A 24,406-nucleotide genomic window follows, 5' to 3' on the forward strand; every position below is an offset into this window, starting at 1 on the left:
CAATTAAGGGCCACTCGGCAACAGGTGATGTCACAGATTGACATTTCATCTGTCAAGAGCTTTTGACAGATGAAATATCAGCGTTTGACAGCTCTTTGAAGCTGTCAAACACTGACAATCTGTACTCCAAGTTAATTCCTTCCTCTCCGGCTGATTTAGAGATCTCTCCAGAACAAAAAGCTGAATGCTGCAACTTTTGACAGCTCGCGGCCATTCTGCTTTCTCTGCTGGTGAGATGAAGGACTCCCGAGACCTGAAGGAAGGAAGGCTGTAAAGGTAAGTAAAGGTAATTAAACTTCTTTAAACACTTTACACACACCAAACATACTTGCCTCTGCACTCATGCACCCATCACTCACCTGAACACTGGACATCTCGAACCCTCCAAGCCCTTCAGCCCGACAGTCTGCCTCGCTAACTTGGCATGGTTTGGAGCCGTCGGGAATCCCACACTTCAGCAATAAAAATAGGGATTAGGCTAAAAACTGCCTGTTAACTAACCAGCAGTTAATTGGCACTAATCCCCTTCCCGCCTCGGGAAGGCGGGTCCCAGCACAGGTCGAGTATCCGCCTCCTTTGAAACTGGCATGGAGGCAGGTTGGGGGCGGGATGGGTTCGTGCCCCCCGATTTCAAGATTTTAACCCCCCGCACGCCTCCAATCCCACCTCCACGGCCCAATGAAAATCCTGCCCATTGTGTCAATCACTCATAAGGCCATCTCTAATCAATGCCTCTTCATTCATGCCCCCCCCCACCCCTTTCCAAATCCCACTTCCTTCTGTGTCCACCACTGGAAAAAACTCTCCCACAGATCACTTACAACGGCACTTTCAAATTCCCAACTGTCTAGTCTTTGGCCCTCCATTCGCCACGACATTTCTGCAACTCAATCAATCGCACCCTCACCTCCATCTTTGATGCTCTCATCCCCAATAAAACCCTTTCTCTCTCACCCTCATTATTCCCTCTGGTACGTCTCCCATCTTCGCTCCCTTAATTCCAAGGCACGCAGAGTTGAACGTTTATAGCACACAACTCTGGTTGGACCACATAAAGCATTATTGGGTCCTGCTCTCCTCTGCCCAAACTGCTCACTACTCCAGAACCATTCTGGAATGCAAAGATAACCCCTGGCATCTCTTCACTGCCAACTGTATTAAACCCCTCTCCCCTACCCCCTCCACCCTCGCCTCCAACAAGTGCAAGGAGCTCATCGACTTCTTTGTCACTAAGGTTGAGATCATCTATTTAGCTGCCTCTGCTGCTTTCCTCCCTTCCCCTAGCCCACCAAGCCAAACATCCCACAAGGTTCCACCTCTGCCCTAAGTTTCTGTCACTGTAGAACTTACATTTTTCTCAGCAGAAAATTAATAAGGTGAAAGCAGCTTTAATTTTTACTATTTGTAAAGCTGTTTCACAAATGATTCTATTTAAGCAAAAGTAAAATACTGCGGATGCTGGAAATCTGAAATAAAAACAGAAAATGCTGGAAACACTCAGCAAGTCAGGCAGCATCTGTGGAGAGAGAAATAGAGTTAAAGTTTCAGATCAACGACCTTGCATCAGAACTGGAAAAAGGTCATTGACCTGAAACGTTTTTCTCTCCATAGATGCTGCCTGACCGGCAGAGCATTATTTTCTTGTTTTCTTTATTTGGTTCTACTTCAGGTTTCCCCCCACATCAGTCAGTCCAAAAAAGGTTAATTGAACACAAAAATTCAGTTTCTTCTTCAAAAATGTTTATATAGGATATACGGCACAGAAACAGGCCATTCGGCCCAACCAGTTTATGCGCCACTTGAGCTTCCTCCCGTCTTTCCTCATCAAACTCTATCAGCATTACCCTCTATTCCCTTCTCCCTCATATGCTTGTCTAGCCTCTCCTTAAATACATCTATACTTTTGCTTCAACCACACCCTATGGTAGCAAGTTCCACATTCTCACCACTCTTTGGGTAAAAAAGTTCCTTCTGAATTCCCTATTGGATTTCTTGATGACTATCTTATATTGATGGCCTCTAATAATGGTCTTCCACACACTTGGAAACATTCTTTATCCACTCTATCAAAACCTTTCTCAATTTTAAAGACCTCTATTAGGTCAAGAGAAGTGGTGTGGAGATGCCGGTGTTGGACTGGGGTGGACAAATGTAAGAAGTCACACAACACCAGGTTATAGTCCAACAGTTTTATTTGAAATCACAAGCTTTCGGAGTGCTGCTCCTTCGTCAGGTGAAGTGGAGAGATGCATAAAGACACAGCTTATATAGTCAGAGAATAATGCAAGATGATTACAGGTAATCTTTCTAACTGCCATTTATCACACCTCGGCAGAGAGATAATCACAGCAATCAAAGGTGTGAATGGTGTCCAAACAGGTCAGTCAGGAAAACATTACATCAAAGAACAATGAGGTGGGGTCACAAGGGGTCAAATGTTGCAGATGCTGGGGTCTATGAAAAACAAAAAACAGACAAAAAAACATTTTTTGCTGGAAATCACAGCAGGTCCGGCCGCATCTGTGTAGAGAGAACAAGCCAACGACGACTCGAGTCTGGGTGACCCTACGTCAGGTGGGGTTACATGTAGCGTGACATGAACCCAAGATCCTGGTTGAGGCCGTCCTCATGAGTGCGGAACTTGGCTATCAGTTTCTGCTCTACGATTTTGCGTTGTCGTGTGTCTTGAAGGCCGCCTTGGAGAATGCTTACCCGAAGATCGGAGGCTGAATGTCCTTGACTGCTGAAGTGTTCCCCGACTGGGAGGGAACACTCCTGCCTGGCGATTGTTGTGCGGTGTCCGTTCATCCGTTGTCGCAGTGTCTGCATGGTCTCGCCGATGTACCATGCTCCGGGGCATCCTTTCCTGCAACGTATGAGGTAGACAACGTTGGCCAAGTCACATGAGTATGTACCATGTACCTGGTGGGTGGTGTCCTCACGTGTGATGATGGTATCTGTGTTGATGATCTGGCATATCTTGCAGAGGTTGCCGTGGTAGGGTTGTGTGGTGTCGTGGTTGCTGTTCGCCTGAAAGCTGGGTAATTTGCTGTGAACGATGATCTGTTTGAGGTTAGGCGGCTGTTTGAAGGCGAGTAGTGGAGGCATGGGGATGGCCTTTGATGTAATGTATTCCTGACTGACCTGTTTGGACACCATTCACACCTTTGATTGCTGTGATTATCTCTCTGCCGAGGTGTGATAAATGGCAGTTAGAAAGATTACCTGTAATCATCTTGCATTATTCTCTAACTATATAAGCTGTGTCTTTATGCATCTGTCCACTTCACCTGACGAAGGAGCAGCGCTCCGAAAGCTTGTGATTTCAAATGAAACTGTTGGACTATAACCTGGTGTTGTGTGATTTCTTACATAGGTCAAGAGAAAAGAGACCCAGCTGTTCATCCTTTCCTGATATGTATCTCTTTGCATTTCTGGTATCATCCTTGTAAATCTTCTTTGCACCCTCTCCAGTGTCTCTATATTCTTCTTATAATATGGTGACCAGAACTGTACACAGTACTCGAAGTGTGGTCTAACCAAGGTTTGATACAGGTTTTGCATAACTTCCCTACTTTTCAATTCTATACCTCTAGAAATAAACCCTAGTGCTTGGTTTGCTTTTTCTAAGGCCTTGCTAACCTAATAATTTGTGTATTTGTACTCCAAGATCCCTTTGTTCCTCTACCCCACCTACAGTCGCACCCTCCAAGTAATGTGACCTCCCTATTCTTCCTACCAATACGTTAAGGAAGGGAGGATGAAGGTTTATGTTCAGCCCCACCACCCACTTACCACTCCCTCCCTCCCTCCCGCCCCCCATAACCAAGGAGCTGAGCTCTCAGCCCTGATCTGCACATCGTCAGAATAAAGCAACCAAATCCTGTACCTGTTTCACATCGACCTTCCACCCCCACTATCTAAAGGCCAAAACACCGAGTCAATGAGACTGCTGGCAATCACAGTGGGTCCCAGGCATTCCGCCCACCTATAGGCTGGCAGACTGAGGTCAGCAGTTCTGAAGAAGGGTTACAACCTGAAACGTTAACTCTGTTTCTCTCTGCACGGATTTTGCCTGGCCTGCTGAGTTTTTCCAGCATTTTCTGTTGTTATAACCAAAAACACTGTTCTGATCAGCAAGGACTCGAGAGTCCACTGTTTGCTGAGTGGCTTCAAAAAATATCTACAGACAAAAAGTTACACGATAAAATCTAAACCAAGCTTGTTTTGTTTGTTTGCAAACTGCCTTCAGACACGATGGGTTCAGTGCTATGGGCACAGTGGACATTGGGGCAGCCCTGCCTGAGTTTGTGGGCATGAGAGAGTGGGGGGAGGGGTGGGCATGAGAGAGTGGGGGGAGGGGTGCGCATGCGTGGGGCGGGAGATCAGTCCGTTAGCGGCAAGTGAGGTGAGCAGCGACTGTGACCCGGCACCCAAAAAAACACCAGCAAAATAAACGGACACCGGAGCGGGAAGAAAAAAAAAAGTTAAACCCGATTGAAATCTTAACGGTTCTCGGCAGGGGAAACATCCTAAAGTTTTACTCACATTTCTCAGCCCGCCGGAGGGAGAAAATCTGCCCGAATATTACAGATCGAGCGGATCGGCGAATGGCGGAGGGGCTGATCCTCGCTCTGATGGCCGTCTCCACGGCCGCGGTGGTCCGGGTCACGGAGGGTGAGCAGCGCTCCTGCTCTACATTGCTGCTGAATTCAGGCGTGTTTTTAGCTCTCAAGAGATTTACCAGCAGAAGCCAACTCCAGCCTGGAAGGAAAGGAGGCGAATGGGACGGGACTTCAATTGAACTTTTCCCCCCCCCCCGGCCTAAACCCAAAATGTTTATTCTGGGCACTGTTTCAAAGAGTTGACTGTAAAGAGTGATCAATCTAACAGCAGCTTGCATTTATTCATTTATGGTGTGGAGATGCCGGTGTTGGACTGGGGTGGACAAATGTGAGAAGTCACACAACACCAGGCTTCACCTGACGAAGGAGCAGCTCTCAGAAAGCTTGTGATTTCAATTAAAGCTGTTGGACGATAACCTGGTGTTGTGTGACTTCTCACATTTATTCATTTATGCTTCTGAAGAAGGGTTTCGAGCTGAAACGTTAACTCTGTTTCTCTCTCCACGGATGTTGTCTGGTCTGCTGAGTTTTTTTCTAGCTTTTTCTGTTTTGCATTTATTTAGCTTGGCACAGATTTTGAGGGAAGCTGGGCATCTCCATTGCGGTGTGCCCTGGTTAAGACTTGCCCATGCACGCTTGGGTTGTAGAAATATTTTGCCCACGAAGTTGCCCGGAAGTGCGAGCTGATGACGGCGCAGCGAGGGCAACCAGGCATCTGGGACCTTGGTGAACGACGGGGCAAACAGTCTGTCTCCTTCACCAATGAGATTTAAAGGGATTGAGAAATAAACAGAGGAAGGACGTAGAAGGAGGGTGAATTAGAGTGGGTGAATTCAATGTCAAATCAGGTACAGAATGGGAAATAAAGAGAGGGAAGGAAAGATTGGATTAAGAGAGAGAAAAAAAGACAAAGTAAGATTTTTTTAAATCTATAAGAATTCACAATGTGATGGAATGAGATTCCACTTTTAATTGTTCACTTTCTGGGCAAAAGAAGTTGATTGGCAGTCATTAACAATTATCATGTTGTTAAGAGGGTACTTACACTGTTAATTACTAGACTTAATTTTATGTGGTGAGTTTAATGGCCAATAAATGTGCAAATCCAGCAACTTTGTGAAAATGACAGGGAGGTTAAGGGTGAGATGCTGTTTTTGCAAAGCTAATGGTGGAGTGCTGCAAATCAGCCAGCAACTTGATAACTTAGGTATGTAATTGGCTAAGGTATAGGAAGCAGAGAGTCGTGGTGAATGGATGTTTTTCTGACTGGAAAGAAGTATGCAGTGGTGTTCCCCCAGGGATTGGTACTGGGACCATTGCTTTTCTTATGTATAAATGACCTGGACTTGGGTATAGGGAGTACACTTTTGAAGTTTGCAGATGATACAAAACTTGACAATGTAGTAACTAGTGAGGTGGATAGTAGCAGACTTCAGGAGGACATAGACTGGTAAAATGGACTGACACATGGCAGATGCAATTTAATGTAGCTAAGTGTGAAATTATGCACTTTGGGAGGAACAACATGGAGAGGCAGTAAAATCTAAATGGTACTATTTTGAGGGGGGTGCAAGAGCAGAGGGACTTGGGGGTACATATTTACAAATCTTTGAAAGTGGCAGGGCAAGTTGATAAGATAGTTAAGAAAGTGTATGGGATACTTGGCTCTGTAAATAGGGGCATTGAATACAAAAACAAGGAAGTTGTGCTAAATCTTTACAAATTACTGATTAGGCCTCAGCTGGACTATTGTGTACAATTCTGGGCACCACACTTTAGGAAGGATGTCAAGGCCTTGGAGAGGGTGCAGAGGAGGCTTACCAGATGATACCAGGGACAAGGGACTTAGTTATGTGGAGTGATTTGGAGAAGCTGGGAATGAGAGGGGATCTTATTGAAACATATTGAAACATATAAGACTCTGAAGGGGCTTGACAGGGTAGATGCAGAGAGGATGTTTCCCCTTGTGGGGGAATCTAGAACTAGGGGGCATAATTTCAGAGTAAGGGGAAACCCTTTTAAATCGGAAATGAGGAATTTCTTCTCAGAGGGTCGTGAATCTTTGGAATTCTCTTCCCCAGAGAGCTGTGGAGGCTGGGTCATTGAATAGATTTAAGGTGGAGATAGACAGATTTTTGAACGATAAGGGAGCCAAGGGTTATGGGGAGCGGGCAGGGAAGTGGAGTTGAGACCAAGATCAGATCAGTCATGATCTTGTTGAATGGCGGAGCAGGCTCGAGGGGCCAAATGACGACCTACTGCTCCTACGTCTTATGTTCTTATTGTTATCCTTAGTAGAGAAGATTAAGGGGAGACCTAATAGAGGTATTCAATATTATGAGGCGTTTTAGTAGAGCGAATAGGGAGAAACTGTTTCCTCTGGCAAGTGTGTCGGTAACCAGAGGTCATAGATTTAAAATAATTGGCAGGAGAACTAGAGGGGAAATGAAACATCCACACCCATTGGACATGAGTGACATCCCGCTGGATGTCAATCCAGAATTCAGAGCCAGAGCTACGATCTCCACTTACCGGGACTGTCGAACCCTACACCTTCTAACAGAGGTGTAAATGCTGCCAGTAAGCCAAAGACTCGTCTGGCACTGTGGTTTGGAGCACTTACCTTTAAACTGGAAGAATTCAATGGCAGAGCATCGTCATGGCAGCTGAGAAGTCCAGGGTATTCCAGCAGAGCCATATAGCCCTTAAAACAAGATTATTGGGGGTAGGGGTCGTCTTCATCGGGGTAGAGACTGGGGGGGAAGGGGACAGGTTGGTGATGGGTGGACTTAGAGAGGTGCTCAGTCAGGAGCTGCCAGACTAAGAAATGGTCTTTGAGGTCGGCTTGTGGCAGTAAAACCGGAGTCATTCCAGATGTAGTTGGATGCTGTGATGGTGCCATTGTAGGTTTCTAGGGAAGGAGGAGCTCAATGGGCTATCTTGTGCTTATCTTTTGTGGCATTTGGATAACTTAAAGCTGTACAGAGGCTTTACTTTTGCTGTTGGTTTGGAAATGCACCCACAGTGCACTTCTCATACATCACTAAATTAAAAATAAATAAGTATATACTTTGCAGTTGACTCTACTGTTCTTGTTTTATTATATTATCCACCTGTTACTGATAATTTCAGAGATATTTTGTATCTTTGTTTTCTTATAAACTTAAGTCGCATGCCCTTAAGATGCTTAAGTAAATAGTGACGCAACATTTGTTTTTGAACTTTAATTAGGGAACTTAATGCTTGGCTGCTCATTCTTCCTCTTTCGTTCTATCCTGCTGGGCGGATTGATTGAGTTACACAATGTACTTTTTTTGGCCAAAAAGGAAATCAGTGTTGAGACTTAATCCTCCATCTTACAAGTCTTCTTTTGAGAGGAAGTATTAGATTGTCCACAGGGTTTTATATTTCTGTGTAGGTGTTTCTGTGACTGTTGATCTAAAAAATGTTTCCTCTGGAAGTAGAATCTTCTGCTAAAAAGATTATAAAACTAAGTAATAAATGTTATGTTCCTGTATTAGCTGGGTGTTGCCCAGGAAAGTTAGATCCCCATCCAGTGGTACTGTTGACACTCTTCTGGACAATATTGCAAAGGCCTTTCGATAGGTGTTACCTGGAGTACCTTGCATGTTCTCCCTAAGCATTATATTATCATCTTGACCCGTCCACATTATCATTTTGATCAATCTACTTTAACGCTCTAGAATTCAAAGGGCCTGGATTTTGCGGTCAGCAGAGAGCGAACGAACGGTGCTCACCGTTCATTACACTTACACTTGCCCATAGACTTTCTATGGGCTTTTGCACTGCGACTTGCAGTTGTTAGAGAGTCAAAGCAGCGTGGCGTCCTCTACAGGGGACCTGGAACCTGTATGAACAGGGCAATCAACGGTGTGCCTCCTTCACCAATCAGATTAAAGAATTCTTACTGAGATACGCAGTCTAAACCAGGAAGTGCAAGTTGAATATTTAATTTAATGTAAAATCATGTAAAGAAAGCAAATAAAGGGAGGGGAGAAAGATGGGATTGAGAGAGATAGATAAAAGACAGAAAAAGTAAAAAAAAAAAAAAAAACATTTTTATTCATTTAAAAAAAAAAATCTCCAACAATAATTAAAATCTGAAGGAATGAGAATCCACAATTTTAAAAGTAAATTTTCAGTGCCAGAGAGATTGTTTGGCAGTAATTAAAACTTAGCACACTGTTAAAAATTCACTTACTCTTATATGGACAACCCCAAACTTTTTCTGGTGTGTTTAGTAGGTAAGTACTGCAGCTTCACATCCTTCATGCATGTGAATGCCGAGTCTCTTGGCGAGGTACCGGTATAGCCAAGCTGGAGGAGCAAGCAACTCTGACAGCAACTTCCTGATTTCCATGTTTAACTGAGCATGTGCGGATGCCAGAAGCTGCTGTTTGATTTACTACTTAATAACCCTGTTCATCTGTTCCGACGATGCCACCTTCCATACCAGTGCTTCCATTATGTCTTCCTTTTTCTTCAACTGAGGTTCCCCCTCCACTGTGGTTGACAGGGCCCTCCACTGTGTCTGTTCCATTTCCCGCATTTCTGCTCTCGCCTCTTCCCCTCCCTCCCAGAACCATGATAGTGCTCTCCTTGTCCTCACCTTCCACCCCACCAGCCTCCCCATTCAACGGATCATTTTCTGCCACCTCCAGCATGATCCCACCACCAAACACATCTTCCCCTCCCCTCCCAGCAATTTACTTGTACTTTGGAAGCCTAGATATATTACATCTACTACATTACCCTTGTCTACTGTCTTACCTCTTCAAAGAATTCAATGAGGTTGGTCAAGCAAGACTTCCCCTTTTGAAATCTATGTTGACTATTCATTATTACGCCAGGTCTCCTTTATAAACTGCTCTTGTTCCTGCTCTTTTTAACTGCTGGGCTGGGCTGCCGTGGGTCTCCTTTTTGCTTGGCCATACACAAGTGACCCTGCAGTCTAGAAGTTACTATTTACGATATTAGCAGACAAATACTTAACACGGTCATGCAATTTTTCTCTCTCTGTTATTTCAATGCCATTTTAAATGTTTACGCCACTGCCTTCTGTGATTAGGCACTGTAGGATGTGCTGAACACGAGCTATCCCCAAATTCATGCTTCACACAGAATTTTTTACATACTTTCATTCATTTTAGACCGGCTATAAAGAAACAAATTGGGATTATCTTTTGGAGTAAATTTGCTAATATAAAGAAGGGCAAGAAAAAAAAAAAAGTACCAGTGTATCAGGAAATCAAAGTAATGTTAGAAGACCTAAAGTTGGATGGAAAAAAAGATATCTGTTTAGAACATAAGAAATAGAAGCAGGAGTAGGCCATTTGGCCCTTCGAGCCTGCTGCGCCATTCAATAAGATCATCGCTGATCTTCTGCCTCATCTCCACTTTCCTGGACTATCCCCATATCCCTTAATCCCTTAATATTCAAAACTCTATCAATCTCCATCTTGAATATACTCAATGACTGAGCCTCCACAGCCCTCTGGGGTAGAAAATTCCAAAGATTCGCCACCCTCTGAGTGAAGAAATTTCTCATCTCAGTCCTAAATTGACAACCCCTTCTGAGACTGACCCCTGGTTCTAGACTCCCCAGCCAGGGGAAACATCCTCCCTGTCAAGCCCTGTAAGAATTTTTTATGTTTCAATGAGATAACCTCTCATTCTTCTAAACTCTAGAGAATATAGGCCTAGTATACTCAAATCTGCCCTCCTAGGACAATCCCCCCCCCCATCCCAGGAACCAGTCTGGTGAACGTTTGTTGCATTCTCTCTATGGCAAGTATATCCTTCCTTAGGCAAAGAGACCAAAACTGTACACAATGCTCTAGCTGTGGTCTCACCAGGGCCCTATATAATTGCAGTAAGATGTCTTTAGTCTTATACTCAAATCCTCTTGTAATGAAGGATAGATCTTGAACTTAAGGATTGATCTCTAAGGTACCTGGAAGGGATACTGTTGAAACAATGAACTTAAAAGTGTTTTTTATTTTAAGGTAACTGTAGCAGACCTCCACAGTTGGAACATGGCTCCCCTAGTAGTGAATTTACTTCCGAGACCTTGTTTGATGTGGGTACCAAGATTACTTACAGTTGTTATTTGGGTTACGTATTCAAGGAAAGGATTTTAAATGGTTCAAGATCTGTTACCTGCAGGGAAGATTCGACTTGGACACCATTACGGGCCGTTTGTAAACGTAAGTAATGAGTCATTTTATTCCATCCTCTCTTTCTCCTTACCCATTTTTTCACATAGAAAGTGACTCCTGCTGAAGGAAGTACAGTTTCATGAGTGAAAGTAACTCTCCAGTACTTACTTATGAAGTGCTTTGGAATATCATGGATCAACCAAGAAATAAGGGCAAAATTTAAACTAAAGAAAAAGGCATACACTAAGTACATAGACAACAAAGGAGCGGATGACAAAAGGGAATATGAAAATGTTAAAGAAGTCAAAACAAATTAGGGATTCAAGAGAAACTACAAAATTAAACGATCAAGGAATATAAAATAAATAGTAAAGCATTCTACAGACACATAAATAACAAGAAAAATCAGGATAGGGATAGTGCCACTGAGGGATACATACAATAAACTCGTAGGTAATGACAACAAAATGGCAGAAATATTAAATCATTGTTTTGCCTCGGTATTTACCAGAGAAACTGACATGATGGACATGACATTAGAAGAAGAGATAAAAAAGGATATAGACGATATTTAAGATAGATAGGGGGGAGATAATTGATAAACTAATCAAACTTAGAGAGAATAAAACCCCTCGTATGGATAGATTGCATCTGCGAATATTAAAAGAAGTTAGGGAAGAGATAGCAGAGGCATTATTACATATATAAAACTTCATCGAAAAGGGAATAATGCCAGAGGACTGGTGGACAGCTAATGTGATCCCTGTATATAAAAAGGGAGATAGAACAAGCCCAGGGAACTATAGGCCAAATAACTTAACGTCGGTGGTAGGAAAGATAATGGACTCCTTAATCGAAGATCTAATAGAAAACATCTAGTAACTGAAAATATAATAGCACGGATTCCAAAAGGGAAGATCATGCTTGACCAAGCTTATTGAATTCTTTAAAGAAGTAACAAAGGTTAGATAAGGGTAATGTAGTAGACATAATATATTTGGATTTCCAAAAAGCCTTCGATAAGGTTCCACATAGTAGACTCAAGACTAAGGTCAGAACATGTGGGGACAAGTAGCTGAATGGATAGCATGCTGGCTACAAAACAGAACAGAGTAGGGGGTTAAAGGTAGTTACTCGGATTGCCAAATGGTGGGAAGTGGTGTTGTAGCAGGATCGGTGCTGGGACCACTGTTGTTCACCATTTACGTAAACGATTTGGATTCTAATCAAGTACAACTTCAAAATTTGCGTACGACACCAAATTGGAGGGTGTAGTTAATAGAGGAGGATTGCGACAAAATACAGGAAGACATTAATAAACCTGCAGAATGGGCGTGTAATTGGCAAATGAACTTCAATATAGATAAGTGCAAGGTAATACTTTTGGTAGGAAGAACAAGGAGGCCACATACTCCTTGGAAAATAAGAGTCTAAATGGATGGAGGAACACAGGGATCTGGGGGCACAGATACACAAATCACTAAAAGTAGCGACACAGGTTAATAAGGCCATTTAAAAAAAAAGTAAACCAAGCACTGGGGTTCATTTCTAGGAATAGAATTGAAAAGCAGAGAAGTTATGTTAAACTTGTATAGAACCTTGGTTAGACCACACTGGGAGTACTGTGAACAGTTCTGGTCTACATATTATAAAAAAGATATAGAGGCACTGGAGACGGTGCAAACAAGATTTACTACAATGATACCAGAACTGAGAGGTTATACCGATTTAACAAAGATTGAACAGGCTAGGGCTCTTTTCTCTGGAAAAGAGAAAACTCAAGGGTGACCCGATCGAGGTCTTCAAGATTATGAAAGGGTTTGATAGAGTAGACATAGAAGATGTTTCCACTTGCAGGTGAGACCAGAACTAGGGGGTCATAAATGTAAGATAGTCACGAAAAATCCAATAGGGAATTCAGGAGAAACTTCTTTACCCAGAGAGTGGTGAGAATGTGGAACTCGCAGCCACAAGGAGTAGTTGAGGCGGATAGCATACATTCATTCAAGAAGAAGCTAGATAAGCACACGAGGGAGAAAGGAATGGAAGAGTATGTTGATAGGATTAGATGAAGAGGGGTGGGAGGATAAATGCCGGCAAGGGCCTACTGAGCCGAATGGCCTGTTTCTGTGCTGTAAGTACTTTGTAATGATAAGGTGCTGTGTAAATATAAGTGAATTTGTTCTTTACTTGTGGAGTTGTGTTGAGGCCATAACTGTAAATAGCTGATGTATCTAAAGTATGTGCTTTTTAATACTCCTAAAACTCCTTGAAGTACAGTCTCTCCATTGAGAAGTCAATATACAAAACTAAGGCATTTTATTTGCTCTTTGCCAAAATGTTGTTCCTCCTCTGTGCCCCTTTTTTAAAAATCCAACCAGATCCGTGTCTGTCATGTGTCCCGCTGGGTCACTAGTGTTAGTGTAGCCATACTGGAACCTGTTGTGTTCATTTGTTGATCAAGATAAGCCAAGTGATAAGGATCCTTAATTGTAATTTCTCAAACTGGGTTAATTGCTGTGTCCGGAATTGGTTCAATTCTTCAATCCAGGGGATCAGGACATAGATTATTAAGGCAGTTTATTCCTGAGCATGTTAGAATACTTAAAAACCCACGCTCTGTATAATTAAAAATGATGGCTATGTTCCATTCTGAGTTTTTTTTGACCATTCATATGTTAAGAAGCCAAACCAATGGGAATGATGGCTTTTGTATCAAATAGGAGGGAAAGTGTTTAAAAATCATGGATAAACTTTTAAGATAGTACAGCTGCAGTTTTAGCTAAGGCATGTAGGGTACTAGCACCGGAGGATTGTGCATGTGAGACCTCTGACTTGGCAGTCCAGGTATTCAGGATATGGCTATATTTTCCTCTGACTTTCTTAAGAGACATTGATATTCAGCAGAAAGCAGTTTCCACAATTATCAGTTTTTCATTTGTTTCTGATTTCTTTGGCCTTACTTTGTGATTTAAAGGGGGAACATAGCAGTCCATCTGTTTGTGATTTACTGCACAACTGGTTATTTAAAAAAAATCTGGCTACTTTTTCCCTTTACTTTGTTTTATTTTCTGTTTTAAAAAAAAAGTATTCCCTTCTCTACAGCGTGAGTGTGTGTATATACACCAAAGTTCAGCAGATTGCTGTTATTTTAAATTCCTAAAAATTAGTTTATGCTCTCTTTCTCCCCCCCCCCCCCCCCCCCGCCCCAAGAAAGTTGAAGTAGGTTTGTCTTGGGGGAGCGGATGCAGTCTCATTGCCTATTGAAATGATTAATTAAAACACCATCTTGCTTTCATTACCTGTTGCCCAATGATGCATAAAATCTGATGGAAAGTTTGCTGACCTTCTGTACCTTATCTGTCTGTCAGAAAATAGTAGAACTTAAAGGAGCAGCAAAGCTGGATCTTTACCACTGTGTTTAGGCATTGCTGGTAAAGATTGCTTTCGAACTTGAATAGGGAGATTGAAGGCTGAGTCCTACTACTGTACGGTATTGCACAGTTGGAGTGAATTTAGTATTTGCCTTACCAAAACTTAGATTGTGAATAGGTGGAAAATCTAGCCCAAAATTCTCGAATTGGGGAAACCTGGTCTTGGAAAATGTTATCATAGTTTTTCATCTTAACAATAAATTCAGTGAATTATTATTAAAAAAAAACCTATTGGAGATCTTGGTGTTTTGCAACACTTTTACCATTTCCCATTTTTTTTTCTGTGTAGCGAGGAACTGTGGTAATCCAGGAGAGTTAATGAATGGATATTCTGAGGCACCATATGCTACTTTTGGAAGTAAAGCTATTTTTCATTGTAACGCAGGGTGAGTATTCATTGTACCAATTGTTGAATGACGCTAAACTGATTTAGCTGAAGGGCTGTGCTGTTTAGTTTTCTGATTACTTGGTAATATTTTACGCAGCAGAAAACCATTGGTCAATCCAGTCTACCTTTCCAAACACTTATCCGTTTCCTTACAGTGATTCTTGAAGATAGTCTTGTACTACCATTATCATAATTCAAAATCAGTGTGTCCCTTTTTAAAAGCTGTTGTAGTTTTCTGTCCCACTATCCTGGCTGGTAACCTGTTGTATGATCCTTTCACTCGCTCTTAATAAGAAATTATGCCTAAATTTTGTCCCCATAACTTTGAAATTCGGGTTCCCAACCCTCCCACTTTCGGCAGGAGTCTGCCGGAATGGGCGATTGGTCTGCCGAGTGCTGCTGCTGGTGACTCGGGATAAATGGATGTGCGTGACCCAGCAGACTGTTGTGACTTGCAGCCAAAGCCCCGCTGGTTCCCCCCCGGGTTATTCGGAACTTGTTGCTCCATTGCCGGTTGTGAGGATGACTGCATTGGGGCCAACGAAAATCACCTGGAAACTGAGTCTTGAGAGGGAAGGAGAGCAAAACAAACCGGGAGGGAGCGGGGGAGAGAAACATAAACTGTAGGGAGGGAGAGTTCATGTTGGCTTGTGATGTGCGCTGTTACATAATGTGTTTTATTCCGGGAGTCGGGCAGCTTTGGTGCTTCTCCCTAAGGTCAGAGTCTCACCTCCCTGAAGCTGGGCTTCAGCGGTGGGGTGCGGGCGTCACAGTATTGGATTCGGTTTGAATCATAGAATCATAGAAATTTACGGTACAGAAGGAGGCCATTTGGCCCATCGTGTCTGTGCCGGCTAATACAGAACTATCCAGCCTAATCCCACTTTCCAACTCTTGGTCCGTAGCCCTGTAGGTTACGGCACTTCAAGTGCATATCCAAGTTTGGTTATATTTTTATTATAATAACTCGCTGTGTATTGTAAAAGTTGTAAAATTGTACAAAAACTTTATTACTTATATCAATGATCTTGTTGAATCAGTGGAATTTACTTGGTGTTTCTCATTGTGGTCAATACTGTAGAAACATCACAGTAGTTTTTATTTAAACATTACGTATCCTTTTATCTTTCTATTCATTTGTGTTCTTTTGATTTATGAATTGTTACTCATCTCGGTATATTCAGTGTTTTGCTTGGTGATACTTAGAAACTCAATTAAGGTAAATACAATAAGATTTGCAAACTGTGCAAATGTCTTGTGATTAAACACCACATGAGCAGTGTCATGTGATCGAATGCGATGTGATCACATCTCCAGGAATCCATCTTGTGCTGGACAGAACTTTGCTGGATTCAATTATCAGTCTTAAAGGCCACTTTCAAATCCCCCACCCCCATCCTCCCCTTCTCTAGGGAGTGAAATTCTTGAGTGAGCAGTTTCTTCACAACTGGGCCTCTATGTTCCTGAATCAGCCTCAGCGCTTTCCTCTAGACCCCCTCCAATAATTCTACATCTTTGCTATAGATCTGAGACAAAAAAATAAATGCAGTTCTCCGGGTGTGACCTCACCAAGGCTGACTACAATTTCAACATCACTGTCGGCATTTAATTCACACCCTTTACTGTGCATTGCAACACTTTTTTTTTGCTTTCTTCACTGCCTATGATCACTGAATTTGCTGTTTTTAACAATCCATGTAGCTCTCTTTCCTGCTCTGTTACAAGTACATTACCACTTAATATGTAATCTGCTTTCTCTCTTCTGCCTAATCTCATGTCTTTACACTTGTCTGTGTTGAATTCCATTCATCATTCTCTCGCCATTGATCTCGACTATACAGGTAGCTATGGATTATCGCACATTGATTAGCATCATTGGCATGGCACTTGGTTTGGTATTTTTAAAAATTCATTTATAGGATGTGGGCGTCGCTGGCAAGGTCAGCATTTATTGCCCATCCCTAGTTGCCCTTGAGAAGCTGATGGTGAGCCGTCGCCTTGAACCGCTGCAGTCCGTGTGGTGAAGGTACTCCCTCAGTGCTGTTAGGGAGGGAGTTCCAGGATTTTGACCCAGCGACGATGAAGGATCGTAGATATACTTCCAAGTCAGGATGGTGTGTGACTTGGAGGTGGTGGTGTTCCCATGCGCCTGCTGTCCTTGTCCTTCTAGGTGGAAGAGGTCATGGGTTTGGGAGGTGCTGCCGAAGAAGCCTTGGCGAGTTGCTGCAGTGCATCTTGTAGATGGTACACACTGCAGCCACGGTACGCCGGTGGTGGAGGGAGTAAATGTTTAAGGTGGTGGATGGGGTGCCAATCAAGCGGGCTGCTTTGTCCTGGATGGTGTCGAGCTTCTTGAGTGTTGTTGGAGCTGCACTCATCCAGGCAAGTGGAGAATATTCCATCACACTCCTTACTTGTGCCTTGCAGATGATGGAAAAGCTTTGGGGAGTCAGGAGGTGAGACACTCGCAGAATGGACATGATTGCTTTGGAAAATATTCTGTTCTTTTTCAGTAGTTTATAAAAATTATAAACAATAGCAACCTCTGGGGCTGCACTGGCAACCGGTTTCCACTCTGCAACCTTCCTTGCATCGCCACTCTTTGTTGATTACCTTTTTAGCCTCGCATTTATCTGCCATCTACCATATAGGCATGATGAATCACGCTGTTAAGTGGAACAGTGTCAAAGTCTTGCTAAATCGAAGTAGATAAGATCCACTGCCTCACTCTTATGCACCAGATCTGTAAACTCTTCACAGAAGCCCAGTAAGTTGGTCATACATGACCTGCTCCTTTTGAACAACTGTTGGCTCTCTCTAATCATACCCTACATTTCCAGATGACCCCTTCTGCAACCCTATATCAGTTTCTCAAATGCTTTCCCTCAGTTGAGGTAAATATCAAGATGATTAAGGTGAAGGTTGTCATTAGTATTCGCATATCAATGTTAACTTTCTCCCAATCTAACCAGATGATCACTTCTCTTAGTGCCAACTGTAGGCACTTTTGTGGCTTCTATTCCCACCTTTGACTGCCCAATCGTTGCTAAATATAGGCAGTTTGTTCTGTGAACTTTTGGGTTGAAATTGTTCAAATTGCTTCCACTTAGATTTCCTGACAATATTACAAAGTGGAGATATTTAATTTGTAATTGATGATCTTCCTCAACATTGGAAGTTGCTGCCTACTGATTCATCAAAATGCTTCATTTAAACTGAGTCAGCAAAATGAGCCAAGCTACACCAATATCCTTTCTGTGACCAGCAGGCCAGGCCAGACCAGAACAGCACACCTTACCCCATTAGGGATCTCACTAGGGACAATCCAACCTGTTTTGATTTGCACTCTGTTACTCTGCCAGTACGTTATTTTCCTTTTTTTTTAACTATACGATTGTGTTAGTTTCATCACTTGTATCCACTAAAACCATTACATTTCTTTTCTGATCAAGATGCTGTACCACTGTTCCATTTAACTGTCGGCGCAATTATGTCTAATAGTTGGTTTTTCTACAGTAATTTGTTTGCCTTTTATCTAGATACCAAATGGTGGGTAGGAACTACCGGTTGTGCAAAGCTGATGGTTGGGATGGCCAAGTCCCAACATGTGACGGTAAGTTAGGGTTCCATATTCCTTGGGGAGCTGACTTTCAACATAACATCTGAGTTCCCACCGTTGGCCTTTTTTAGGGACCCTACGTATAGTCAGCGCAAATGTGCCTGGTGAGACCAGGCCTGGATCGTGGCTGTTGGAAAAAAAAAAAGTTTAAAGTGGCTCTCTTTGTAAGGAGGCTGCGGTGGCATGAGAAAGTTAATTCCAGCTAGGAAAATCTGGCTTCGTCCGGCCCCAAGATGCTTCAGCTGAGTGTCTGGCCTCTTTAGCATGGGTGGGACGTTGGGGGGGAAGCTGCTCATGTTGAAGAGGCTGGAGACACTTACGGCTTGGTGTTCACTGGACCTCTGATGCACAAATATTGGCAGGGGTAGATTTTTGGGGCCCACAATAACTAGCTGTACCCACATCTCCATTATTCACTCTTGGGCCCCTGCTTTCTGCCACTATTTACTTGGTCCTAGTAGCACAGGAACTCTTGATCTTCATGGACTGTTTGATTATCTCTGTCTCTGCTTAGCCATGCAGACTGCTTATTCTGAACCAGATATGTCTCCGGTTTTATTTGAAGTTAATTTACACATGTTTAACAGTTTTGCTGACAGTCAAGTCCACATTTCCATTGCTCTGCAGGGTGAAGAACACTTTTAATCTCCAATCTTGTGCATTAGTAGACTTCTGGACCAAAAATGTTAATTCCACAAAACCTGAATGATTATCCAGTCCAGCTTCCTGAATGTGTCGTGAGGAAAGTTGGCACATCTGGATTGTTGGCGTCATGTGCCAGGCTTTCATGAGCATTTAAAAAGATCTAGTAACTGAGCAAGAATATCAATTTTTAAGATATGAACTCTCTCAAACAGACATAAAAGGAAAAGTTATCTAACTGGCAAGATTACTCTGATAGCTTACAAGTTAGAAGGATAATTGATCACAAATTCAGTGATCCACATCAACAGGAATTTAAATGTGATGCCTTTCATCTTTGAACCAGGGGATTCCAAAGATAGTGATTATCCTGGATGCTGGCCTAATTTCAGATACAATTTTCAGTTGAAAGCCTTGTCACACTCGCATCTTCTGAGGGCATCACTCGTCAATTCATTGTAAAACAACTGGTGCATTGCAAACCTGATTCGTTCTAGTATTCGATTACCCAGTCTGCCACAAGAGTTTACTCGTTCGAGCTTGCAGCACGTGATGTGTCATCTTGGGATTGCAATCATGAGATATGTGTTGTAACCCAAGTGGCAGGCAACTAACTCTGTCAGCCAAAATTGAGCTTCACTTCTTTGTAGCTGTTTTTATAGGAAATGGCCAGTTGGAAAATCTAGCCAGTTCCTCCCACAGACAATTCATGATCTGTTCTATAATGCACTCCTCTTATTTAAACCCCTTAGGGACCCAGTGTATGACTGCAGCTTGAATGCTCAATGAAACCAGACATGCCAACGTTTGAAGAGTGGGTGGATTAATTAACACATCTTTATCACTTTTGCTGCAGGGTGAAAAAAAATATTTTATTCTCCAGTCTTGTGCATGTGTAGACTTCCTGTCCCCAAACTTTAATTGCACACAACCTGACTTCACACAGTCCAATTTCCTGAATGTGTTGTAGGGATAGTCAACAGGTTTAAAAAGATATGAGCCCCAATTTTAACCCTGTGCCTGCCTGCCTGGCAGGAACTAGTTCTAAGCTGCCATTCCATGGTGTGTCATCTTGGAGTTGCAATTCTGGGATCTGTGCTGTACTTCAAGAGGCAGGCAACTAACTCAATGTCAGCCAAGATTGAGCCTCGCTACTTTGTAGCTATTTTTATATTGGTGTTTCAATTTGAATTCCGGTAAATCAGTATCCATGATCTGGCTCCTGGTGTTTATACTGGTAAAGGCAGCTCCCTTGTTCAATAGGCAGATTTATAGACCCAAACAAATATAAACTGGGTTCTATGGGTTTGTTGCATTATAAATATGAGGAGCCAAATCATGGACGCAGGTTTCTGGCACTCTGAATTATCACAATTCCAATATAAAAGACATTATACCTTCTCTTGTTCTCCAAGGTACTGTCCAGTTGTGATCAGGGGATTGGGGATGGAGTCGGTCTATGCTGCATTGTGTTGATTCACCAGTCTGTTGTGTCTCTGAACTGAGAGAATTTAATCCCTGAAGTTAAAGTTTTCATTTGACAGTCTGTTCAGGACATTAACTGTATTTCATTTCTCCCCAGCTATCACATGTGATGATCTTCCCCCTATTACTAATGGGATAGCTCCACCACCACCACCCTATGGAGATTACTGGGAACATGGAATGGTCGCAAAATATTTTTGTAATGATGACTATTCATTGATCGGTGCAGAAAGACTTGTTTGTACAGTGACTGGAGAGTGGGACAATGACCCACCAATGTGCAAAGGTATAGAACTGTAGTTTTAATTTTTCCATTCTGTAAATTGGTTTGTATCTAAGCTTTTGATGTACAAAAAGTGCCTCCAACTAGATATTCTATAAATCTTGCCACTTAATCCTGTGCTTGAGAATGGCCCTGAATAGACTTGATGAGGGAATGGTTATTCAAAAGTAACTGAAGTGTCAAGGTATTCAAAAGTAAGTACATTTTCAAGTATGCCTCTTGTGTGCCACAACTACCATGTCCCCACTCATTTTCCGTCTGAACCTATTCCGCAGGCAGCATGTAGCACAGTTTTACCTAGCATTAGTTAGGTTAGATGTGTTCTCGATCATTTTCTAACATAGTTTCTTTTAGAGATGTATGGGTACAATATGCTCTTTTACTGTAATGTTTGTATTTGGCATCAAGGTAATGAATGGCGAAGCTGGAGAATAGGATATTTTTACACCCAGTGTCTGAATCAACCATGCTTATTTGAGGTAAACGGAACAGCATGCAAGCTGCGAATGAGGCAATTCTTTCCTTTCAATGGTTCATCTTCCACATACGAACACAAGTTCAGACCCATTAACCTAACATAAGTCATGGGTAAATGATGTCAAGCATACTAAGAAGTAGACTGGAGGAGATGCCGATCTAAGCAGTACTCAGTTGTAGTACAGATGGATTTTCTGTCAGTATCCTAAGAACAATCAGTTATCTAGTGGAAACTAATGCATTGCTTTTTTGATAGCTGTTGAATGTCATCGTCTTGAATTGCCTGCAAATGGCCGAATAGAGGCAGGATTTGGACCTACATACAGATATCAGGAGACAATCAGCTACATCTGTGAGAGAGGTTTTGAAATGGTTGGCAAGAGTGTAATTGAATGTAAAGAAGATAATACATTTGCACCAGCACCACCTACCTGCAAACGTGAGTAACCATTTCTTGAATTGAGGGAGAGCTAAAAGAAGTCGGTTGAACTTTCCCTCAGGTCTGTTGACGTTATAAGTATCAGAGGTGAATTTTTCTTCGTTGACCTTGATCTACTTTTTTGCTCCTCTCCACTCCTATAGAGAGTTTTAAAAAGTGAAATGTGCTTTTCAGTTCATATAAAGCACTGGAGGACTGGTAAAGGATACTCCCTGTGGTAAACCACTGTTATCGTTTTCATTGTTGTTCACTGTTGTTCACTACTGTTATCGTTATTACACATTGTTACCTCTTGCTACTCACTGTGTACCAATGCATGCCTCAGCTGGCTCCACCCATGGCTCCGCCTACATGACCTGGTATAAAGGTGGCTGCTCGGCAACCCACTTCCTTCTTGGAACCAGTCATCCACGAGAGGCATGCTCTGTTCTTTAGTTAATAAAAACCTTTTCATTACCATCCTAATTCATCGCTTTTTATGGATTAATTGATAAGCGTATCAATTTTATTAACTAAATTAAAATGTCGGGACCTGAGCAGCAGCAATAGCAACAACAGCAGGCGTTGCTGCGAGCCCTCAGACCAGCATGCCTGGACCTCGACCCTCAAGCGGCGGGTTCAGCTACCAATTTCGAACACTGGCTGAGCTGTTTTGAATCCTACCTAGAAGCCTCCGCCGTGATATCGGAGGAGAACAAATTAAAAGTTCTGACCGCCCAGGTGAGCCCTCAAGTATATACACTCATCCGGGACGCTACTACGTACACGGCGGCTCTCGACCTGCTAAAAGGGCAATACACGCGCCCAGTGAATACGATTTACGCCAGACACCTCCTGGGATCCCGCAGGCAGCAACCGGGGGAATCGGTAGAGGCATTTTTACGGGCGTTACAGGCACTCTGCAGGGACTGCGACTGTAAGGCGGTATCGGCTGCGGCGCACGCGGAGGGACTTATCTGTGATGCCTTCGTTAAGGGCCTCCAGGGCCCCGAGATTCGACACTCCTCTGTCGAAAAGGAGGCCCAGGCTATTGTGGAAGCGGTGCGACACTGGAGCCATTACCTGGCCGGAAAACGATTCACCCTTCTCACTGACCAGCGTTCAGTTGCTTTTATGTTCAATAATAAGCAGAGGGGCAAAATCAAGAACGACAAGATCTTGAGGTGGAGAATTGAACTCTCCACCTACAAGTACGATATCTTGTACCGGCCCGGGAAACTCAATGAGCCCCCAGACGCTCTATCACGAGGTACATGCGCCAACGCGCAAGTTGATAGACTGCAGACCCTCCACAATGACCTCTGCCACCCCGGGGTCACCAGATTCTGCCATTTCACTAAGGCCCGCAACCTGCCCTACTCCATCGAGGAGGTCAGGACTATGACCAGGAACTGCCAAATCTGTGCCGAATGCAAACCGCATTTTTATAGGCCAGACAGAGCACGCCTGATCAAGGCCACTCGCCCCTTCGAGTGCTTGAGCATTGACTTTAAGGGGCCTCTCCCTTCCTCTGACCGCAACGTGTACTTCCTCAACATAGTTGATGAGTACTCCCGTTTCCCTTTTGCCATCCCTTGCCCAGACATGACCAGTACCACGGTCATCAAATGTCTGAATGACCTCTTTGCCTTGCTCGGGTTCCCTAGCTATATACATAGCGACCGGGGCTCATCTTTCATGAGCGACGAACTTCGTCAGTACCTGCTCGCGAGAGGTATTGCTACGAGCAGGACCACCAGCTACAACCCCCGGGGGAACAGCCAGGTGGAAAGAGAGAACGCGACGGTTTGGAAGGCCGTCCTCTTAGCCTTAAAATCTAAGGGCCTTCCGACCTCTCGCTGGCAGGAGGTCCTCCCTGCGGCGCTCCACTCCATCCGGTCACTGCTTTGTACTGCCACTAATGCCACCCCTCATGAGCAAATGTTCGTTTTCCCCAGGAAGTCCACATCGGGAACCTCGCTACCGACATGGCTGACTTCTCCTGGGCCCGTCCTACTGCGGAGGCACGTGAGGACCCATAAAACGGACCCCCTGGTCGAGAGGGTGAACCTCCTACACGCCAACCCCCAGTATGCCTACGTGGCATACCCAGACGGGCGGGAGGACACGGTCTCCATACGAGACCTCGCACCCTCGGGCGCCCCTGAATCACCACCGTTATTCTCCACCACTACTCCCAACCCAACCCCTGTAGACGGCATGCCGGAGCCCCAGGACCCTTCATTGACCACTCAGACACCAGATTCGACGTTGGATACTGCACCACCGCCGCTGCTGCTATGACGATCAGGACGGCATACAAGGCCTCCTGATAGATTTACCTACACAAACTTTTAGTACACTTCACCCCGCCGGACTCAATTTTAAACAAGGGGTGAATGTGGTAAACCACTGTTATCGTTTTCACTGTTGTTCACTACTGTTATCGTTATTACACATTGTTACCTGTTGCTACTCACTGTGTACCAATGCATGCCTCAGCTGGCTCCACCCATGGCTCCGCCTACATGACCTGGTATAAAGGTGGCTGCTCGGCAACCCACTTCCTTCTTGGAACCAGTCATCCACGAGAGGCATGCTCTGTTCTTTCGTTAATAAAAACCTTTTCATTACCATCCTAATTCATCGCTTTTTATGGATTAATTGATAAGCGTATCACTCCCTAATTAGTCAAAATCCAAAAGTCGGAGAGCATCCTGGAAATAGAAAATCTTAATTACTGCTGTGGGAATTGAAAAGCCTGGCCTTTAGTCTCTGGAAAGGTATTTTGGTTTCTTCAGATAGAAAGGAATTGGTGCTCTGCTTCAGAAGTAGCAGTTCTTTGACATATTGCAG

General features: G+C 43.4%; 1 protein-coding gene across 1 annotated transcript in view; it reads left to right on the top strand.

Moving 5' to 3' along the window:
- Positions 1-24,406, top strand: part of LOC147105178 (complement receptor type 1-like) — a 358,655-nt gene that overhangs the window by 290,264 nt on the left and 43,985 nt on the right. The window contains exons 60-65 of the mRNA XM_086011790.1: positions 4,413-4,677; positions 10,652-10,852; positions 14,528-14,624; positions 18,166-18,239; positions 20,470-20,658; positions 21,389-21,571. Coding sequence (XP_085867916.1) covers positions 4,413-4,677; positions 10,652-10,852; positions 14,528-14,624; positions 18,166-18,239; positions 20,470-20,658; positions 21,389-21,571 — 1,009 coding nt within the window. The remainder of the gene's footprint in view (positions 1-4,412; positions 4,678-10,651; positions 10,853-14,527; positions 14,625-18,165; positions 18,240-20,469; positions 20,659-21,388; positions 21,572-24,406) is intronic.

This window comes from Somniosus microcephalus, chromosome 18 (genome assembly GCF_052327205.1).
Source record: "Somniosus microcephalus isolate GS21.2 chromosome 18, FLI_Smic_1.0, whole genome shotgun sequence".
NCBI lineage: Eukaryota > Metazoa > Chordata > Chondrichthyes > Squaliformes > Somniosidae > Somniosus > Somniosus microcephalus.